At 47.8% G+C, this 23168-nt stretch overlaps 1 protein-coding gene across 1 annotated transcript; it reads right to left on the reverse strand.

The window, feature by feature from the left end:
• Nucleotides 1–125: 125 nt before the first annotated feature.
• LOC106651519 (atrial natriuretic peptide-converting enzyme) lies at nt 126–22896 on the reverse strand. The gene is made up of 11 exons (XM_014370048.2): nt 22634–22896; nt 7240–7423; nt 5891–6104; nt 4125–4777; nt 3842–4048; nt 3405–3621; nt 3093–3238; nt 2510–2675; nt 1858–2105; nt 1214–1332; nt 126–804 (listed from the first exon to the last, which is right to left on the reverse strand). Exons 1-11 carry the CDS (start codon nt 22676–22678, stop codon nt 631–633), a joined length of 2373 nt encoding a protein of 790 aa, XP_014225534.1. The 5' UTR covers nt 22679–22896; the 3' UTR covers nt 126–630.
• Nucleotides 22897–23168: the final 272 nt, after the last annotated feature.

Genomic DNA, 23168 nt, shown 5'->3' on the forward strand with positions numbered 1-23168 from the left:
TTTAATCCACTTTATGCGGTTACATATGAAAAAAATATACATTCACATAAAATTTTAATATAAACACGGTCTTAAAATACTAATAGAGTGTCTTTTAAACGTGTCATTATACGTTAACGGCGCATTCGTAAAAAAGGCACCCTTACTTTACATCGTGTTGAGCTGCTTCACTCGCCAAAAACACTTAACATAAAGAGCAAAGAAAAATCTAAATTTTGTAGAACGAAACAAATAGAAAAGAGTTGTGAATAATGTAATAACACTGCCAAGCTACAATAAAAGTTCAAAAGTCTCGAGTAAGTATTATATATACGAGGCTTCTCTCGGGTGCGGTAACTGTTTCTTGTGTTGGCATGTATGTAACAAGTATCGAACAAATACGTCTTTGATGCTGTTGAACATAGACAAAGTTAAAAATATTTCTAACGAATATTATACTATAACAATTATAAATTTTTGCAGCCTAGAGCAAACGAATACTTGCACGTATGTTTGCATCTATTATTTACAGGAATAAGACCTGACTGCTTAGGTCGTGAAACATAATAAGTCATAATTAGGGCGTTGCGAGCGCCCTAAACGCACATCTGCCTTTTGTAAAATGAGTATCAGGTATGAGTATATTTCCGATCACTTAATGGTGGACTTGATCCAAGCGAGATTGGACGATATCTGATCGTAGAGTCGCGGTCGCTCCATGCCAGCCTTGGGGCATCCTATGCGCCAACTGCTAATGCCGTGGATCGACCATCTCTGGCTGTCGGTTTGTAGACAGAGCAAAGGACTGCCAGCGACCTCTTCTTCCTGTGGAAGGACAAAGTCAACAAATGCAACGATCGTTCATTATTTTATTTTGGGGAAAATCAATTCCGTTTGATAATCGCATATAAGGGCTAGGCGTCGCGCCCGAGTCGTGCACGGCTACAGCAGCGCAAGCAAGGCCAAGTTTTTTACGACTTTGAAATAGCTTGCGGGTTTTATTGCGCGAGTTTCGGCGTATATATATAGGTATATAATATGGTGCAGGCTGGAGCCGAGCGCGGAGTGCCGCTGCAGGACTGCTCGCTCAGCTCAATAAGTTGGCTAAGTTCTTTTGAAAAAGTTTCGAGTGAAAAGTTACAGCTTGGCCACTATCCGCGTGCGCGAGTAAATTTTCCATACGCGTATACTACTCCGGTCGCTTTATTCCCGGGGCCTGTCGCGAGATACTCACCGCACAGTCGTCGGTCGGATAGTACGCCTCGGTGCAGACGCTGTTGACCGATGCTATGCTGACGTTTTCGCATTTCTCCATTGGGCTGTATCGCACCTGCACCCTCTGAAGGACTTCACCTGTCAATTCAAAATATACACCTTTACATTCGAATTTAATTCGTTTTTTTTTTAAATTAATTTATTTCATTTTATTCTATTTTTCATTATATTTTTCATTAAGATTGGCGCCGCGTTGTTGTTAGCACTGCCAGATGCGTGTCAACTTTTCTCTTTCCATTTGCGTTCATTGATACATCCGCTGGAATAGATGAATTTTTCAGCGGGCTACAATTGCAGTGGGACAAGCAATAGCGACGCGTTTCAGAAGTCAGCGTTGGCCCTTTCATTTCCACTCTCGATTTTGCAATTTATTCGGCTGCGCTGCGCGAGAACGTCAGCCATGCATTATCCCAAACTCATCCATTCATCAGACGGACATGTACGCGCAGGCACACGCACAGCAGCTTTCGCAGCAATGTTCAGAATTCGGAGCTCATAAAACACGTCGGGCTCTCCGCGTCGAGTGGATTTTCAATGAACGCGAGAATTGGCCCTTTACAGATCGGCCGCGTAGTTGTTGTTATTATTATTGCGTGTACTCACGATTTTTCGTCCAGCCGAGAGTATTGCACTGCTCGGCGTTTTGAACGAGGCTCGCTTGGCTGGGCAGACAGACGGGCCTGACAAAGTCCGAGAAGGCCTCGATCGGCCTGTCGAGCTTCAGCAAGACGACGGTACTGCCCTCGACGGGTGACTTGACCATGCCCACGATGCGGCGCTCCAGCTGCCAGGGCGACCTGCTGGTCAGTCTCACGTGGCCGAAACGCGCCGACCACTCGGCCTTGGGTTGTCTGAGAGGCAAAGAAAAACGAGCACGAGTCAACGAATGTATTTTGTCGGCGCGGATGCGGGGCGAGGCTTTGAGCGTCGGCAATGGATCGAGTTGCGCCGGTGTGTAATCACGAGAATGATCAAAGCAACGAAGACGCCTTAAATAGCCCCCGAGAGAACATTGTTTTCATTTCTCCTCGGGGGATAAATAGCGATCGCGTAAACTTGATTTTCCTTGTTTTGGCTTTGGCGCAGCCCCCCTCGAACGCACACGCTCAAAGCATCTCGCTACGCTACCGTCGCTTTCGCAAAGTGCCGCATCTCGTTAAATTTTTCTTTCTGTTTTTTCTCGTTCGTTCGTTTGTCGAGAGCATCGCAACGAAATAGTATAGCATTGCCGTTCGAGGTCGCGCGCGCGTCTTACCCTTGGAAGCAGGAGGCGGTGGTGAGCAGCCACTCATCCGAGACGAGAGTTGCGTCGCAGACGTGATTATCTTCCTTGAAGAGCGACACGTGCCAGGGCCAGTCGCCGGGCGACGATATCTTGTTCAAACTGCTCGAGCGCGTACGCATGGATTGCACACCGCAGACTGGAAAATAACGCAGTAGGTATAGCAAAAAAAAACAGCGTACGAGAGCTGCGTTTTGTAAAATCACAAAGTACTTTGCCGGACGGCGATTGACATTTTCCCAACGAGACTCGAGCGAGCGCACAAAGCATACGAGAGAGAGAGAGAGAGAGAGAGAGAGAGAGAGAGAGAGAGAGAGAATTGGAACATTCGCGTGCAGCTTCGGAGGAGAAAAAAATGTTTTATAACTCGTGTATGTGGAGCTGAACGCGACGAGTGCAAAGCTTAGAACGGAAAGTTTCCTTTCCAAAGCTCTGTACGTCTCTCTCTCTCTCTCTCACTCTCTCGTGTGCTTTTTCGCCGATCGGTAAAAGAGAGGAAACGAGGCAGAGAATACATGTCGCGCGCGCGTACGTGTGGGTGTGTGGGAAAACTCACCTAACTCGGAGCAGCGGACGTACATGACTTGTTTGCTCGGACAGGCAGCTCTAACGAAGCTGATCTCGGCTGCTTTTGGATCTTGCATCAGGACGTACGGCACGTTGTTCTCGTTGTCGACTCGTGTCTCGACCGACTTTACGCCTCTGCAAGCGACCAGAGACATAGACAAATAAAATACCCCTTCTCACAGCATATTTTTTGCACGAATCAAGCCTTTTTTTTCCTCTTTATTATTATTTTTCGTTTCAAATATATATAAATGGATTTTTATGTAAAACGATGGGGCCGCGTTTATGGATCGGAACTTACTCAAAGCTCAGCAGCGTACAGAGCGAGTTGGCAGTGGATTGCAGTACCGATTGGATTTCCTTGTCATTTCCGAAGCTCGCGTTGAGGTTCTCGGTGCAGATTTTGCCGAGCGTGCCCTTCTCGTTGAACACGGCCCAGCCCTCGGATTGGTAGCTAATCGGGTGTGCGCTCGAGTCGGGCTGCAGACTCAGCGATCTCAAGCTCGGCGCCAGTGACACTGCAAAATTACATTCCTCCATGTACATAGATTCGCGCGCGTATGCGTCTATAGTCGGCTGCCGTATAGTCAACCGAGCCAATATAATGCGCCCCTATGCGTACGTGTAACGATTTTTGGCACGCAGCGATGCGCGTTAGTTTCCATGCGCGCTGTACGCTTCTTCTTTTATCTTTCCCTCTCTTTGTCATAGCTAGCTTGCGATAATTATTATACTCACGGCAATCCTTTTCGTCGCTGCCGCTGGGACAATCGACCTTTCCGTCGCAGCGCTTGCTTTTGGCGATGCATTGAGTGCCAAGACCGCAATGGATCTCTCCCTTGCGGCAGTAGGCGCAATCGAGCTCGTCGGAAAAATCCGGACAGTCGGCTATGCCGTCGCACACGCGAGACGACAGAGCCGCCGATTTCAGATCCTTCACGCAGCCTGAAAAACATTGAGTTGCCATAGATACAGTTGCACTCGTACGTAACAAGTTGTACAGCGAATAGAGGAATAGTACCTGGCTTGGGGAGGCAAGAGGCCTCGTCGCTGTGCTCGGGGAAATTGGAGCAGTCGAGCGCCTGGCGCAGGCGTTCCGGCAGCCGGGAGCCGCATCCGGCCCAGAACTCGCGGCAAAAGTCGCGACAGGGCGGCCTCAGGGCGTCCTCGCCGAAGGGCGACTCGACGCAGGCCGGCTGCAGCAGCTGGCAGATGAAGTCGTAGGCGCGCTCGTAGCACTCGGCGTCGACGAGCTCCCTGAAGGCGATGATGTCGTCGTTGACCTCCTGCAGGTCCTGGTGGCCGAGCCAGTTCGGATAGGAGGTCGTGAGGTTGTCGTGCCTGGCGTCGAGCTGCTGCGAGCTGCAGTAGGAGAACTGCCGCGGGCTGCAGCTCCTCCAGGGCCGGCTGGTCGTGGTGGCCGGCTGGCCGTCCTCGTCGTCGCTGCCCGTGCCGCTGCTCCCGTTCGTCTGCAGGGCCAGCTGATTGACGGCGCTGACGCTCTCCTGCACCTCGATGCTGGCCACGTCGATGGTCAAGTTGCCGAAGAATCGATTGCTCGCCGGATCGAGCTCGCGCTCCAGTATCGATCGGATGGTCTCGCTGTTGAGATTCTTGGCATAGCGTGCGTCGAATCTCGCGTCGAAGCGTACGTACAGGTCCTCGTACTCGATGCTGAGAGCGAGAGGACAAAAAGAAAGATGCGTCACTCGCAGATCCGACAGTTGTGCATGCGTGGTTTGTAAGAAAAAAAGAAGTAGAAAAAAGTCGCTCCGCAACGAAGACATAAAAGCAAGCTGCTGCGCTCGTGACGTTTTCGTACGGTGCGCGTTTACGTTTATATTACGCGGAGAATTTTTACAACGGCACAAATGCTCTGCTGCTTTCAGACCGCGCGATATGCGTCCTTATGTTTGGACCCGCAACCGATGATAATCGAATCTATCGAATCCCTTGAAAGTTTTGCCAATCAAGATTTTTGGGAGAAAAAACGTCGTCAAAGGCATCGCGTTGCTCCGTTATGTTTCGGGCCCTGCCTCGATATTTCATCATATTTCGTCGTCGCGTACGGAGCCACGCTATAAAAAGAAAAGTTTTTATACAGGACGTTGCGCGCGCGTATTATGTCGCTTTACTGCACGCGCAAGCACGTCTTCTTCCTTGTCTTGCTCGTCTGGCTTGTCTCCGAAGTTATCGCGAAGAATGTGAAATATTCAGGAGCTGCGCTCGGAGCCCCGAGATTTTTGCTCAGCTTTTCGAGAATTTTTCCCTCGACTATTCCGCATTGACATTCTCGGCCACGTCTCTCTTGGCCGTGAGAACGTTTTCTTTTTCTCCTCGGATAGGTAATCATTATCTTTGGAAAAATCCATCAATTAAAAAAGAGAACAAGGCGACAGCATTGGTTCGCAGCAGCAGCAGCAGTCGTATCGACGTCAATTTCGATCAGGCGCGCGCACAAAAGAGAGAGAGAAAGCAAAAAAAATCAGTACAAGGGCACTCGGCAGTTTACAGCGCGCGTACAGAGGCTCGCGCACGGGAGCGACTCCAGTAATCCGAACGATAATAACGCATAGAGCTATACGTCGATGATCGCGACTTGTCTAAATGCCTAGCAGCAGGAGCAAATGAAAATCCACTTTATGCACGCCTCGCTGGCTCGCAACGATCGCTCCGATTCCGTCCCATCGATCGCTGCCCTTTTTTTCCTCCTCTTTTCCTTTGTCTCTCTTTCTCCAGCTCGAGCGCAAATTGAAGAACGATTAAAATGCAGCGAGGAAAACTTACCCGTCGAGCGCCAGAATTTCCGCGGCGACGAAGGCCGACTGCAGCGGGCTGCGCTTGAAGACGAGATTCAGCCGGTCCCGGTAGCTACGGGAGCGTTGACGGAAGGCCTCGGTGCTCGGGTCGGCCAACTCGGGCAGAAATGCGTCGCCCTCAGCCACCCGGAAGGTGGCCAGGAAGACCTGATCCCGCGGCTGGTCCGCCAGCACGAACGTATCTGCGACGCATCGAGACAAAATTGTCGTCAGTATATGGAGCAGTGGGATTGGCACGGAGTGTACTCGAGTCCCGACTCATTCGATCGTGTTCTTTTTCTTTTACTTTTCCAGCCTAGGACTCGGACTCGGCGCGGGAAAAGAAAAAGCCTGGAGGCGATGCGCGAAATGGAAATGCAGCCGCGCTCACCCCGTTCCAAGTCTCTCTCTTTCCCGCATTGCGGCGCGCTTCAGTCGTTTGTCTCGTCGACTCGTGACAATTCTAGCCCAACAACGCGTAGCACGCGACGATATAGCTATATAGGGCACGATTCCGAGCAAGTTAATTAAGCCAAGAAGATTTGAATTTTATGCAGCTCTTTCCCTCTTCCTTTGATTATGCAAATTTTCAGCCGTCCGAGAAGTGCCGACGAGCGATTCTTGTGTCGCAACGATATTTGATTCGTTCGCCCACGATGCTTGTTTTGGGTTAAAGTACATAACTCGCGTATACACGTAGGCTGGATTTTTACCGCGTATCGATTATGGAAAGCAAATTACAGCCACTACATATAAATTACAATTTTTATAGGCAATTTTTTGTCGCTCTCCGTGACAATGAGGACACGATTAAGTTCGAAAAAAGAGCTTGTCTTATAGCACTGCAATAATAAAATGCTCAGCTGCTATATAAAAATATTTGTGAGCAAAATACAAGAATAAAATGTACGTAATCTGTCAAAATTTAAAAATAAATTGATAAATGAACATGAATCTCGAAACTAAAGATTACGTAGTACTCTTTTAACTTTTTTGTACTCTCTAAAAAGCTAATGCCGAATTTTTTAAATACAAGAGATTACAATTTTTGCTGCTTGATATTTACATTATGTTAATTCATATAGGGTCGATCTCTTTTTCAGTAAAATCACGTTAGTTATCATCGATGTCTGCGGAAAATTAAATAAGATTCGTCATTAAAATCAGTTAGCTTCGAGCCGAGTAGTTTGAGCTTCTGCGGGGGTGGGGGTGCGCTAATCCGCTAAATCCAATGAGCGTGACGCGGCGACAAATTACTCGGCACTTATATAGGCTCGGGTAGATTTATCGCGATAAATGTAGGCCGAGTCGCGCGCGGCCATATAGGTATATACTCACGTGCAATGTAAACGACCACACCGGCCAAGAGCAGCAAGAGGAGGAAGGCCGCCAAGATGCAACAGCCGCATCTGTACTGGCTGCCGAGCTTGCGGGTGAAGCGTATGTCGCTGTCGGACGACAGGATGGAGCTCGGCGTGCCCGCCCGACTGAAGCGCCGAGTACTCACCGTGCTCACCGAGATCTGCAAAACGAAAAAAAACAAATTGCTATACGTTGTAGACGGATATTCGTTCGAGCTATTGGATGGCTGAAATTAGGAGCAAACGCGAGCCCGAATTTTTTATCCGCGCAAGCTCGCAGCTAATTTACAAAGCAACGGCGCTGGGGTAGCTACACGAATACAAGCAGCAGTAGTGTAGCTCCTAGCTAATGCAAATCACGGATGTATATTATACGAGTTGCGAGCTTAATTATGCGAGCTTTGCAACTTGCGAATGTGTACCTAGCTTTGTACAGACGAATAAACACGTGTAATAATCAATGAGCTCGATAAGATAATTCGAGTAGTGCAAGCCTGCTTTTCAGCTATGGCTGTGGAACTATCTGGGCTCCAAGTTTATTTGCTTTTTTTTCTTTCTACCTCACCCTCTCGAGTATGTGCGTGGAAGGGAGAAAAAGTTTCGTCGAGTCGTATAAAAGCCAGGGGGAAGTTTATCCGTGGGCGCTGCAGGGGTAAAATGACAAGAAATTGCTTTTTCCGCGAGTGTAGCCACAGAAAAAGAGAGAAAAAAGCAGCGAGCATGGGCTCCTCGGCGGTGCTAATTGTGATGCCAAGTATTCGGCGCGTTTCAAAAGGCTGACGAGCTACGAGATGGCTATCCGGTGTTTCAACGCCTAAATCGTCTTTTCTTCGGTTCCTTTCGACAAGGACTGTACGCGCGATATTTGTCATTCGTCGCGGTCGAGGCGAGTTTTTTGGAATGCAAATAGCTCTGCTCTCGACTCATAAAAGGCGAGAGATGCGGTTGTTGCGCCACGGCAGTTTTGCGAGTAAAAAAAGAGAGGCGTTAAAAGTACGTAACGAGTTGACGGTACCAGCCAGTAACAGCTATCCCTGCGTACTATACACCGAAGGCAGCGCTCAAAGAAGCAGCGCTAAAAATCTTAACGGTATCGGACGTGTCTGTGCATACGAGCTCTGTGCACGCTGGTGTATAACGCGTAAGAAGGATGCCTAATCGCGAACCGCAAGCGCGAACAAGCCTGCGCGCACTTTTATGCTCCTTTTGCGGTATACGTCCGACGTACGAGCTCGCAAAAACCCAGCTGGCGTACTCTCGCTGGAGCTATATACAAAAAATGTCTACACGTACGCTCTGGTTTCGTGTGTAGCGCGCAGGCATTATATATAATGCAACTGGCACGTGGCTTTTTTCTTCCTCTCATCTTGCGCCTATGTGTATACGCTGTAATTATTCACTTGATGTATTAATTATTATTTCCTCTGCGGCCCTCGATTATGCGTAATCTCTTTGAGCGAATCGTCGATGATACGCGTCGATATATATAGGTTCGCAATAAATGGGTCGATGCGTAGCCCGAGCGAGATAAATCGTAACGGCTCAATCGGGCTAAAGCGCGTGCACAGGAGGAAGTGAAAATTAATAAATTTTCGCGCCGAATAAAGGCAAAAAGTGCCAGGGCAATAATGAGCGATAAGTCGGAGAAAGCCGCTACATTTACACAAGAGCGCAATGGATCTTTGTGCATAATTCAGGCTCCGGAGCACGTCTCGAGCCGACTGCGCATATATATACGTGCGGCCGCAGAGAGCCATAATTTATGCCCTCGACTCGGCCAAGATTACTCATTTTTGCACTGGCCTATGAAATTTTGCTGGCTCGGGGCGCTTTGTCTATGCTACTATATTAGCTACTATAAGCGCAACTTGAACAAGAACAAACCAATCGATCAAAGTGCAATTACCGCGCGGCGATGTTTGCGATTGTGGCACATTTTTCCGCCTAAAATGTAATCATTGACGGGAGCTCTTGTTTTTCGGTGCAAAGGCATTATGTCAGCTGGAGAGAGAGAGAGAGAGAGAGAGAGAGAGAAAAGCCTCTCTCGTCGCGACTGGGGGGCTTATAAACCTTCTCTTTGTACGCCGATGCATATCTATCTGAGCAAAAGCACCAACTGCTCCATTCTCTCCTTCCAAGCGAGTATGTATTTTAGTTGCGCAATCGCGCAAGTTGTGCTCGGCGGGACGAAAAATCGAGCGAAGAAAGAGCAATTCGAAGCAAAGTACCAATACGAGTCGATCTAATTTTGTAAACTCGCCAATAATGTTTAGCGCCGACTCGCGGGCCTGTCGAACAAAGGAATTTCCTCGCACCCGCGCACGCCTGCGTGTATGTGTCGAGCGCTCGAGAAAACGAATGCCGCGTGTGTAGAGCCTATTAAGCGAGGCGTCCTATTAAAAAGGACTATCGGCGCTGCGGGGATATATACGCGGCGCGTGTCGTAACTCTTTTCTTTCCCGAGCTGCTGCAGTTTTCATGCTCACGCTACCGCGAAATTATATCCCTCTCTCGAGTCTCGAGCGGCTACTATACACACGCGCGCCCCTCCATACAAACTATATGTACCTCGCCCAATATGTATGTTTATAAAGCGGATAATGAAATTTTTTCCTTATTACTCCATTACATTAAGCCGTCGGATCGCTTATCGGGCACGCTTCGATTGTGCGTTACTTTCGGCTGCTCCTTTTTTCCTCGGCGTTTATTATGCAAATCAAAGCTATAGTACTTAGCCACGCATCGAATCGACCGCTCAACCAATATAAATCAGTTTTATCTTTCTCGGGTGACTCTCCAGTCCTCTGGGCTCGGCAATTTCTGTCCGAGCCATTCAATTTCCGAGCCTAAAGGACTGGAAAGGCACCAAAGTTGACCGTCAGACGGGCTTCGGCAAGGGCTTCTCCGGGTTGAAATAATTTCAAAATATGGATCTCCTTCCATTTATTTATCGTTATAATCATCATCTCTTCCGGGTCAGCGTCGCGAAGAAATCGAAATCATCGATTTGATTTTTCGCATCGCACAAATTTTACTGCGGTTTCGCACGTGTCCATGCGTCGTTATTCGCGGCGCTGGTGTTAAGAGTACATAACTGCAGGATATTTTACCCATGGACAGTATTATACGCGCTCATTGTAAGACGCTCTTTGTCTCTCAATGAAGCGCCGAGCGTGTGTACTGGCTGCACGCGTGCGCCCATTTCGATCTCGAGGCCCGTAACCGAGCATGATAAAGAGAGAAGGGGGAATCCCCCCGGCTTATACATTATACACATGCATGCGCTGTATAAGGATACCGTTATAGACGCTCGCGCGGGCCCACTCTCGGTTCACCTTTCGCGCTACACATATATCCTTGACTTTACGTTATATTCGCGAGGCGAGCTCCGCGAGATCTCGAGGCCCTTGCGCGACTGCATCGTAAACACAGCGCTGCACTGCGAATTTCGGAGATGAGGTTTGTGCGGTGCGCGCGAGACACGATTTTGCGGGGGGAGACTGCTCCCATCGGCTGCCACGGACGATCCCGAGGATAATTCTAGCTGACGCAGGGGCTACATTCGTGTATCTCTTGACCGAGCGAAAATTGAAGCCACAATGTAGTGTGGTCTTGTAACGGGCTGTACAGCTACGGACAGCTTTTGAATTATGCATATCGACGCACAAATTATTTTGTTGTTTCGCTTGATTCGAGAGCGGAGTGCGCGTCACCAGCACCAGCGTCTTTTGTCTTTTGGCGAGCCGAGCTGCAGCCTAGCGAGTATGATTGATGGTCGTTAAGAGCCATCCGCCGCTTTTAGAAGCTCATTTGTCAGCTGGCCTATGCAAATTTCTCCTCTCTCTCTCTCTCTTTCTTTACAAAAGTAGGTCTTTTGACAGTGCCTACGTAGTAGCGCCTGTCGAAAAGTTCGCGAGTCTTGGAAGCAGCGAGGCCACTTTAAAAAACCATCCTCACGTGCACCACGAGTCTCTGGCGCGAGAATAATCTATATTTTTTTCCATCTTTTCTCGTGACGCGCGTGGCATACTAAAAAGAGGCCCGAGCCTCTCCGAAGGATTCTCAGATAGTACGTTACCTGCCTGCCCTTGACTCCTTCTCTCTCTCTCTCGCTTTCTCGTTCTCCGAGCCGCTTCGAGTCATCATTATCTATTATTTTTCCTGACCCACTATGAATATCCTCGAACTGCAGTTTATTGAATAATTCAGCTTCGGCGCACTATTTTGATTGCGTAATCGTGACGACTTTTTCCAAGCGCCAGTAGCAGCAGCTGCGATCGCTTTTTTTTACAACGAGATTACGTATGCATACGCATTAATGAAGTTCACCCCCTCGAGCCAAAGTACTTTTCGATTTAACATGCCGGAGGGATGAAGCAAATTTACGATAATCGATTTAAAAATCCTCCTGCGCGAGAATGAAATCATCATTTCTCAAACTTTGGGTTCGCTTTCGGAAAATCCAATCAATAAGCCATTTAAATGTCGCAAGTTTGACGGGTACCGCACGTAAGCCAACGCGGCGATCATTTTTTATCTTGACTTTTTGACGGTATGAGGCAGACAATCGGCGCGGATTTATCTAAGGTAAGATTGCCGCGCGTCACGCGAGCTTCTTCGTTTGGTCGTTGGGCCTGCCGGAGCTCGATGCAGCGCAGCGCGTCGAGATTAACGCGGCAGATTACAGTGCATGGATATTATGATAATAGAATACGTAATCGGATTACTCGGCTGGCCGATGTGTACAGAGGGGAATTTATTCCGCGTCTTATCGGGAGTACGAGGGATTAGCGAAATTACAAGATATTTGCCGGGGCTCTTCATGGTATGGTTAATCCGCCGCCGCCCCAAGCTCGGCGCGATCTTTCTCGAGTTGGAGCAAACGACTCGAGCTATATAGCTCGGCATGCAGCTCGTCCGTGCTCCAGCTTCGTCGACGGGGGTCGGTGACACACTTTTTTTTTTTTTTTTGGAAAGTGCCAGGGAAAGTTCGTTCGACACGAGCCTTATTCTCTCGGTCTTATTGTCTTATCGCGCCGATCGACAGTGGCCATTGGTAATTTACGCGCGACTAATGGGGCTGCAGCGCATTGGACCCGCCGAGCTCCATATAAGATGTCCGCGGCGCGAAGAACAACGAGCGAGCTATGGGACACGGTCACGATAAACTCGGCAGAGTGCGGGAGAATGCGAGAGAATGAGTCACGTGTGGCGGTGGCTGCCCCCCAAGGCCTCTGACCCGACAGCTCCTACTACACGCGACGTGGTCTTTTCTTTCTTTGCCACGCGCTGCATATGTACCGCACACGCGGAGAAGCGAGAGCGACTGACTCCATGCTCTCGCGACCTGAATCACTTTCGCGTGCCGATCTCTTGTTCGTGCGCGGCCTACCTATACATATACAGCATATATAATACCTTCATCTGCCGCTTGCACTTTGTGTAGAACGAGCTGGAGGCAAGAGTTAGATATGATACGTGTGCCAGCGCGCGACTCTCACGGGCTAAACGATGGGAAATCGCATTACTTTTGTGGCTTTTCCGCGCTCTTTTTGCATCTAGCGGATGCTCCAAATCGTGAGCATATTTCGATCGTGCACACGTACTCTTATGTTTTTCTTCCCTCTTCGACCAACCGACAAACGGCGCGGCAATTTTTCGAAAACGCGACGGCCTCGGTGTTGGCGATGGGCTGCGAGCTGCCAATTTTTGACACACAAAAGCTCATTTTTGCAATAACTACGCACTACGCTATAAATTTCAAGTTTCGATTCGCTTTTTTCGCCGTTCGATCGAGCGTGAATTCGAAACTAATCGAGGACGCACGCTCGAGTAAGTATTTTTCGTTAATAAGCGCAATCGACTTTTTCGTGCGCCTGACAATTGTGACACTTGTTAAAATTAATGGCTCGAATGCTGCATTTTTCGACTTTTATTAAAAAGTCACGAGCGCCACTGTTATGATATTGTCTGGCCGGCGCAAGAATCACGCACGATTTCTCGCTCTCGCAGCGACCAAAGTAAATGAGTGGAGTTGGATGAAACGAGCCAAGGGAAGCTATAAAAATGATGTTCGCGCCATATGGCAAATCAACTCATTCGTCTCGAGAATCTTGCGCGCTTTTTTATACTCTTTTTTTACGATGCTTAGTAGGGAAACCTTTTGCTGCGTCCTTTGGAGAAATAAAAGCTACATTACTCTTCTTTTCTCGGTGTTTTTTTTTCATCGTCCTCGTTTTATTGATTCTGGGCAATGCCAAGTAGAAATCATATTTCTCCATTGTCGCGTGGAATACGAAAAGCAAAAAAGAAGTCGCAAAAAAAGTAAATAAATAAAAGAGAACAAAAGAGAGCAGCGAACCGGATAGGTTGGAGCTTGTAAAAAAGGTACGCATAACTACGCATCTACTTAATAAGCATATACGAGTGTAGGTCTTTTTTGGCTACAATATCTGCGTATACGTCTGTTACGTGCACGGCCGAGCGCGTTATTTATGGAAATTCGCTGCTCCGCTGCCGTTGCCGCCGCCGCCGCCGTTACTGCGCTGCTGCCGCTGCTTGACGATGATTATACAGTTAGGTGAAATGCGCGCGCGAGCCGAGAATTTGGGTTACGGTGTATGTATATAATGCGATGCGATGATGACGACGACGACGACGAGGACGAGGATGATGCTCGTTTCCGAGCTGCAGCTTTCTATGTGCGAGCGACGATCGATCGTTTATTTTTGCGGTTTATAAACGTATACATATTGATGGTCGGTGCGCGCGCGAGGTACTGCATAGCTAGCTTGTATACGTGCGTCGATGATCCGAGCCGAGCTATATAAACGACTAGTTTGCGCGGCCGACTTTGTCGTTGCAGCATACACGTATGAAAATTAACGAGACGCGGAGAGAAATTATGAGAGCTGCAACGACAATTACGGGGCGTGTCATGAGGCACCTAACAGCTTTTATCCTCCCTCACTTGAGGACTGCGCCGCTGAACATTAGCATGATTTCCAAGCTAACTTCATCATCTTATTGCAGCCGAGCGCACGTGTATATTGTGCCTATCTCTCTCTCTCTATGCGGCGACTACCCGCCAGTCTCTTGTACGAGCCAAGCAAGCCGTATCAAAGTTTAATAATAATTTTACTATATACATGCACTACCCCGAAAGCCACAAGGAGCAAAGGAAGCTCGAGTATGAACTAAGTTTGTTGCAAGACCCACTTAAGAAACTTGCCTTTATATACAGGCAGGCAGGCGCGCGCGAGCGCAGCTTGTGGCTCAGCCATGTATATACCCATATCCCAGCGTATAGTTTAATTAAAAAATACCTCGCTTCGGATATTATTATAATATCAATAATGATAGTTTTGCGCTCACGTGCGACAAGACTAATTAAGCTGTAAGGCAAACTTGCGACACGATCTCACACAGCTTTCCCGCCTTATCTCTAAACAAAATGTCAGCCTTTTTCCCTTCGATACATTTTTATTCTGCACGTTCTGGCCATGTTAACAAAGGGATAAAAAACTCGCTAATCCTCAGGCAATTAAATGCTTTTGATATAAGAATTTCCTCGTTATAATATAATACATTACATATCGCGCAAAAACATCTTGTAACTGTACGCTATCGTCTTCTACAAGCGTTAATCCTATTTTCACACGAGGTATACATATAAATCTCGTGCAAAGTAGTCAATGTAAGTGAATTGAATGAGCTTTAACAGTTTTTAGCAAAAAATGTTATTACCGTATTAAATATAAGCTATGAATAACCATAATACCATTGCTTTTTCTATCGATTTGTTTTTCTCTTGACATGGAAAATACTTTTGATTTATCCCAGAAAAAAATCCCCGAGACATTTGTGCGACACTTGATATTCGCACTCGTAAACTTTATACTTGAATCAGTCAATAATAACAAAACATACGGTACGCTATATCAAGTACTTGTTATGAAGTTTTCATTCGAAGGCCATTGAAAACTCGGTCTATTTTTTACTCACAGTTGAGCCATACGTCAATACGCTATGAAAATTGTCATGGAAAATGATGTCAAAAAATGACTATTATTGTGATGGAAAGCTAGCAAAGCCTATTGCAATTAGTATACAAACGTAATTATTTCTATAGATACAATCGCTCGTAAAAAATAGGATTTTGCATGAATAGGCTGCGAAGTAAGTATTGAAATTGTGCAGCTGGAAATGTCAGCAGACAATAATATTGTTAAAGGGAAAATTGTTATAATGGACTAGGAAAAACAATAGAAGCGCTTCGCCGAGGATAAGAAAAGTTGAAACTGTTGCAGAGTCAAAAGGAGCAGCGCGAGATGGGCCTGTACGGACGGATGCAGAGTAGATATATAATATATCTATATCGTTGGGAGTTTGGTTAATGCGCCAACTGAACGGCGATGGGCGATGATTTATTATAACTCGACAGCGTTTCATTGTAAAATATAGCTGGCAGTTGCGCGCGTAATACGGCAAGATATAATTGTATTGTCTATTACCGTTACGTGCGCCGAGTCATTATCCTTTCAAGCCGAGCTGCTGCACGCGCGTCTCTTTGCGCCTGCGTGTGTGTGTGTGTGTGTGTGTGTGTGTGCGTGTGCGTGCAGTTAGTGTCTCGATGCGGAATATACATCGCGTCGTTATTATTATATAAAGTCGAGCGAATCCGCGCGCGAAGGCGTAAACTTTTTTCTCCGTCGCGCGCGCGCGACAATGAAAAGTCGAGCTGGTACTCGGGCAGAGAAGCGCTGACGAGGCGCGTACATGTGTTTCTTTGAAGTTCAAAGAAGAGTCTGGGGGGGCCGGGAAGGGAACCGGTGGATGATGCACGTGCGGTAATAGCAGCTGCAGTACTCGAATCGTGTGCAGCTACTTGGACTCGCGTGGCGCTGAAGCACTGCACGTATACAAGCTCAGCAGCGGCGGCGGCGGCAGCTCGAAAGTTGGCAAATGCGGAAAAGGGCCTTGCCGTTCGTAAATGGCTGGCTAGGCATCGATGTGCTTCAGCGCCGGCGAATATCGATCTGTACGCTACGTATTAAAGCTGCGGCGGCCTATCGAGCTCGACAAACTCGAAACGTCAATCACGCACCGGCCGAGAGTAACTCGAACGAGAGAGCCCCGGCTATACAGCGAGTACAGTGGCGCGCTCGTCTGTGTGTGCTGTAGTGGAGCGCGAGATAGGTACACTTGTGTGTCACGCGCACCGTACGCCATGTAATAGCCGCTAAAAACCGCGACGGCGGTCAACGAGTATCGGAGACACACATACTTGTACACTCGTGGTGTACAACGCGCAGCGCGACGATAAGCATCGAGAGAGAGACAGAGACAGAGAGGAGAGATTTTTTCTTTTAAAAGGCCAGCCTCGCACCGTTATATTATGTATCACTCGGCGCGGACTATATCTGGCGTATTATATCCACGCACGCGGCTATCGGAGAAACGGGCAACACAGCTATACGCCGCATAGCCAGTGGTCACCGTCCGTTCTACGGGTCTCGCGAGACGAGCTAATTGTGGATCGTGCGGTCTTGCAGCGCGACGGACTTTTTTTCTCGATATATTCTTTCGACTCTGTCGCGGGGGCAAGAGCTGCGACGACGATCGCAGCTTGGATTTTCTTTCTACAGCAGCTGCCTCTTTACGGGCGCGCGCGAGACTGATATTTTTAGCCAAAGAGTCGTGAAAAGGTATTTGAGATTGTCTCACCATGAGCGCGCGTCGATGGGCACTTTGGGTCGATTCGGACTGTCGGCTATACTCGTTGTTGGGGCTGTGCGCGCGAGCCGCGTTGCAATTTATGCCAGACTGCAGTCGAGTGCATAGTGCAGCGGTGCACTCGTGTCGCAGCTACATCGTGTCCACTAAACGCCGAGCTATCGAATGAATCGTGACGTGCATAAAAATAGCCTCGTTATAATGACACTGGCACGCATGCGAATACGACGTACAGAGCTCGAGCTATATACTTTAGCTTTTAGTCGTAGCGGGAAAAAAGGAGCTTTTCCAGCAAAACATTTCGGAGCCGCGACTACACGCAGATGCGGTGAAAGTAGCGTTTGTCTGTTTTCATCGAATCCGTCAAAGTGTAGTTGTTTACAGAGGAAAGCTGCCATAAATGAACGCAGCCGGTTACGGTTCATCCTGCGCGCAGCTCGTCGCGCGCGATCGTATTATATAGCTAGCTATAGACTTTTGTGAGCAGGAAGAAAAATCTCCTGCCACGGGCCCGTCGACCGCTTCCGGACCGCGCACTACCACGTTCAACTTGGCGCGCATGGCATCTCGAGAGCTAGAGAGAGAAACTTACGCAAGTGCCTCGCGGTGCGCGCGGCTTTTATCGCCTCCAGACGTCTGCACGCGGACACGATCTTGCTCTCTTTCTCCCGCGCACTGCACTTTTACGCAATATTCAAATTAATCATTCATCGACGTAGTAGTGCAGCATGTAAGCGCATGTATACAGACTCGGCATTTCCGACTTTGCCAGCTGGAAAAGTGGAAAAAGTGTCCGGGGGTAATGCGCGCGTAGACGCGATTTCGTATGCCGCACGAGGCACTCGTACAGGATATCTTCGCCCTCCGAAGCTAGCCCGAAAGAGATGTATGCCCGTACGTGGCAGAAATTTAATGCTATTGTACATGCGGCGCATACAGCGTGTATAACACGCCGAGTAACATACGGCTTGGACGAAGCGCGACGTTGCTGATTTTTCAAGCTATCGATCGCCATTGGGAGCAGCAGCAGCAGCAGCAGCTAAAAGCCGTGTACTCGGAGGCTCTCGAGCTTGTGCGCGACTAGAAAGTCGTCGAGCGGCTTATCTTGTATAATATTGCAGTTGTCGATCGGCGAGCGATGGGCCGCGATAATAACAGAAAGTACTACACAGCAGTCGTGTGTATATAGCTTCGCTGTATAAGCTGGTGTCGGCTGTTATTATATATACCCGCTGCTCCCCGCTGCTGCTCGGTTACGCGCGCAAATCTCCGATCCGCCCAATCTAATGGACTAATTGTTTTTTCTCGGCTCCGTTCGATCGCGTCGTAGTTTGCGTTTGCGTAATCGCACGTAGCAGCTCTGCGGTTAAAATTCATCAGATTCGATCGAGTCGCGCGCATTAAACGCGTCGTAAATCTCGCACATGCGTGCGTAAGCGGACTGATTAAAATTCCTCGCTTGCAGCCAGACAAAAGAAGAGTCTCTCGCGCGCGTAACATAACAGTCGCGTGTGTGTGTGTGCGGGGGAGAAACAAAAATTCGAGCGCAAAAGTGGGTGAGGCCGCGTCTTTGACGTGTATATGTGTAACGGTATACGTGTACACAAGAGAGTAAGTATATATGCGCGCGCGAGCTCATATACGAATGCGCTGTATGTAATGCTCGGCTCGTTGCATATGTAGTGTATATAATAGTTGCAGTAGCGAGACAGAGAGTCGAGAGCAAAGTAAAGCCTAATCCGCGCCCATAAGGTGCGTCGAGCGACTATCTCTTTCTCGGGTTGCTGCTGCTATTAATGCCGTGCGCGCACGAAATCGACTTTACGTAAGGAGACGCTAGTACGTCGCTTAGCCCTTTTGTCAACTCTCGAGCGAGATGGACTCGAGCGCTGTGCAGTCTCGATTCACCTGCGCAGCTCGGCAGCTATATATGTGTGCGCGCGCGAGCTGGCCTATGTTAAACTTGCGCGAGTATACGCGTGTGCCTGGGCGCTAATCTTGAGATATGTCAACACGGCCTAGAGACAACAATGAAAAAGCCTGCACCTGTCCAACTCGTAGCATAACGAATGGTCTTTCTCGCTGGCGGTCGCTATTATATGGTAGGTGTGTTGCGAGCCTATTTATCCTCTGCACTCGACGCGATTCTTGTACTATCGACGCAGCAGCAGCGAATGTATATTTACTTACTTACTTTGTCCGAGGCTGCATAATTTATGCCTGCTGCTGGCGTACTCGCTCGCTTAGATCATCTCGAAAGAGAGAGAGAGGGAAATTCGTCCAACGGTATTTGAGCGCGCGGCAAGACATCTGCTTTGGCGCGCATGTAGAGCAAAAATTAAAAGTAAATCAAAATAAGGACGCGCGTATATATATAACCCAAGTAATGTGTGCGCGCACTCGCTCGCGTTGGCAGAAGAAAAAAGGCGAGAAAGTGACCGACTTTTCAATTTATACGCATACGTATATAATACGCGCAGATATCCGGTTGGTGTAAAATGATGCGCGACGATCATCCCGCAGCTATACATACGTATAATATTCGATGCGCCGAACAAAACGATCTGGCCGAAATTTACATGGAGGCAAAATGAAATAACGCCGGCTCGGGATCGTTAATCAGCGTCCGGATCGACGAGCTATACAGTACTTCGATGCGATATATTTCATCGATATATATATAAGCTGCCTTTATAACTGCACGCGATGGCGAGCGCGATCATTCGGAAAAACGGCTCGTGCGAGTAAAAAGTCATTTTCCGTGCGCAGTCGGGCCAATCAGTCGCGCGCGAGTCTGCCGTGAGCTAACGGATACACAAAGCCGCCACGAGCGCAAGCAGCTGTAATACAGTAGCTCGCGAGTCGCGTATATACAACTGTAAATGCTCGCCTCACTAGGACATTAGCGCGAGCTCCGTAACGAGCTCCGTCGTATATACGCGGAGTCCCGAATCTACCTTGTACACATCGCGATGTCTCGGCCGGTTCGAGCTCTTCGTGAAAGTGACGATTAATCGATCGCTCCTCACTACTGGCACATATTCGCCGCGTAACTTTGACTCGCTAACGTCTCATTGCGATTGTTTACTCTTATTCAAAGCTCTAGTTCAGGCCTATGTACGCACGCCGAGAAAAAGAAACGGCGAAACGAAGCAAACAATTTAATAACGAGCGCCGTTGGACGTGTCCGTCAGCTGCCGCGCGGATCGAGAGATACGAAGAAAAAAAGAAACGAGTCTCGGAGTTACAGCCAGTGGCTACTCATATATTATAGTGAACAGGCTACGGTGCGCTACGACCAGCAGAAACGAGCAACTTTTATATAAATTTTCAAATATTTCACTTGCAAGATAACTTCCTTTTCGTCGAGAATTCGCGCAGTTCTTTTTTTGTCGTCAACAAAAGTGCAGTTCTCTCTCTCTCTCTCTCTGGCCAGACTCGAGCGACCTGTTTTGCTATTTATTTCCGCTTGTTCATATCTCGACGAGCAATTATTTTGCCAGCCTCTGGAAAGCAGCCGTTTATTTACTCAAGAATTGATTTTTACTCGACTTATCCTTCGAATTGCTTAGAAAATGGGCCAATAACCAAGTTAAAGACGCCGAAGAGGAATTTGCCGTCGATTACTGGCCCATACCGTCTACACTATCCTACACAAAGGCGGCGAAGCTTTTAAGAACCGACCGTCTACTTTTATCATAAATTCAAATAAATGTTTTGGTACTCGTAAAGCAACTTGTACAGCATATAACATAATATACTAGTACGCGTGCAGGCAAGAAAATTAGCTAAACAATGGCAAGGAGCATCGGCGTGTCAGGTTTCTTTGCATTAACTACATCTAGGTGGCGAGTGTATAATACAGCCGCGTTGATATAGGTTGAGCTTGATCATGCTGCAACAATAGTGTTAGTTTGCACGCGTATATGTGTACGAGCAACGCGGCAAAGAACAACCAACAGAGGCCCAAGTAGCTTGGAAGAATTTTTCGGCCGAGAGATAAGCGATCGCGCCTAGAGATGATGCAGTTCGCAGCGGGATCACAGAAGCACCTCTCACGCGCCTATGTATATCGTTACACATTATCGCGTGGGAGTCTGGCTTTTGCGCAGACGACGAATCCTTCGTGCCGCGAGATGAAGAAATCGACCGAGAGTCTATATTGTTGATTAATTAGTATATACGCTCGAGGATGCCGAGTGTAAACATACGAGTAGTAGTACGCTCGAGTAGACTCGTGGATTCACTAATTCGGAATTCATATTTTCCGTGTTTATTCTAACAACGCTAGTTTGCCAACTTTTCTTTTGTTTGTAGTATTCCATTACACAAGATGATCGCGAAAGAGCAGAGAACTTGTGTTGCGAGGGATACGAAACTTTTTACCCTCCCTTTGCTTGCTCTCTGCCTCGCCTTTTTTCCCCGTAAAACTTTTGTACTCGCAAATTATAATTACATTTTACAGCTCGTATATTTTTCCAAGCGAGAAAATACCTATAGGGGTGGTTGTTGTTGTTGTTGTTGTTGTTTTTGTTGTTACTGCAGCAGAGTACGAAAGGGCGAACGTGTGCGTCCACACGTGCATTCGCTGGGTAAAAAGATAAAAATTACCCAAATAAAGTAGAAATAACGCAGAGTTTATCGAGGCCGCGGCGAGACGCGCGGGTGAAAGTATCCGAACGGAGCGACTATGTATGGCGGTGCAACGGAGCCAACGATGCTCCATCGGCTGATTTTGCCGAGTCTACATATATAAAGTACAGGTGCAACGCCGCGCGACCCTCGCTATATACAGTCCCGCTTGCTCTCTGCCTCTCTCTCTTTCTCTTTGGAGCGCTCGATCGTTGCACTCTCTACAACAACGACGAGAACAGGTGTCAGCGCCAAAAAAGACTTTATAAGCGTTAACATATATAGAGACAAAATCGATGATTTTTCTCCAGTTGGAGAGTGTATGTTATGTACTCGGCGAGACACAATGATTACACGTAAAACGTATAACAACACAGCGCGGCAAACAATACGTAAAGGTGAGATAACGTCAAAGAACGTCGCAGAGAGCCGGGGACATTTTCCTTGTGTAAGTGACAGAATCTACGCCAGACAATGGCATCATCGTTCACTTGGCAGCATCTAGATTATACAGCGTACCTACAACCTTACATGCAGTCGAGAAATACGTTATTCAGTTTCACTGATCCAGATTCGAGTACGGCTAGATAATACGCCCTGGGCGCGCTTAACTCCTACCTACTACCTAGTATACCAGTCCATACGTACACACACACACATGCGCGAACTACGTACGTACAAAAGGACTCGGTTGGAAATCTCGCGTGTTTCGCTCGCTGATAAGGCGGCCGTGTACGTGGGTGGCCGCGGAAAAATGTATCCTCCATTTTTGGCTCTAGCTTATTTGTTTTTTCTCTCATTGTTTCGGAATTGATGCCATTGTTTGAGAATTTATCGATACGCGCGGGCTTCGCGGGCCATTTTCTTCCATACGTATATACTTGTTGGATGAAAAGCTACATTATCTCGACGGTATGTAATACGCGAAAAACAGCGCGAGCTTAACTAACGGAGGATTACGGGAAAAAAAATTTATCTAGTACCTTGAAATCCGGCTCACTAACCTTGGAATCCCACGACGTCTTCCTCTTGTGCTCCATCGCGACCATGATTTCACGACAATACTTTTTTAATCGTCACGCGCACTTTTTATTCTTCCTTCGCTTCTTCTCGTTCCTCTCGCTCGAGAAAGATGAAAAAGCGCGCCGAGATGTAGATTCTCTCCCGGCTCTTTTTCAATCGAAGCACAAACTCAGCGACGACACTGACAATAACAACTCGTGCACATGTGTACCTGTGTACATTTTTTCCTCGCCGCTGAGGCCAAGAGTCATTGGCCGATTAAAGCATCGTCCTGCGAGTTGAACGAAAAAAAGTAGTTTACGCGCTAAGCGGCAATAAAAATCGTCGCACAAGACCCGCCACTTTTTTTTCTTCTCTCTTCTTCCACTGTCTCTCACAATGCGTATACTCGTTTTTTCTTTTGCCTCTTTTAGTTTTGACGATGATAGTTTGGTAGCACTTCTGCTGCTAGCTTTTCGAGATACCTGGGCAAAAAAAAGAAGAAAAAATTAAGAAAAATACGTTTTTCTCTTGTTA

Source organism: Trichogramma pretiosum, unplaced genomic scaffold (assembly GCF_000599845.2).
Source record: "Trichogramma pretiosum strain Unisexual culture from Peru unplaced genomic scaffold, Tpre_2.0 scaffold9, whole genome shotgun sequence".
Taxonomy (NCBI): domain Eukaryota; kingdom Metazoa; phylum Arthropoda; class Insecta; order Hymenoptera; family Trichogrammatidae; genus Trichogramma; species Trichogramma pretiosum.

Excerpts from the sequence above, each read along its gene's own strand:
- LOC106651519 (XM_014370048.2), bottom strand. The coding sequence starts at position 22,678 with ATGGTCGCGATGGAGCACAAGAGGAAGACGTCGTGGGATTCCAAG. Across the intron at positions 2,676-3,092 it reads CGTCCGCTGCTCCGAGTTAG|TCTGCGGTGTGCAATCCATG; the intron begins GTGAGTTTTCCC and ends GTTATTTTCCAG. Across the intron at positions 805-1,213 it reads ATCCGACCGACGACTGTGCG|GAAGAAGAGGTCGCTGGCAG; the intron begins GTGAGTATCTCG and ends GTCCTTCCACAG.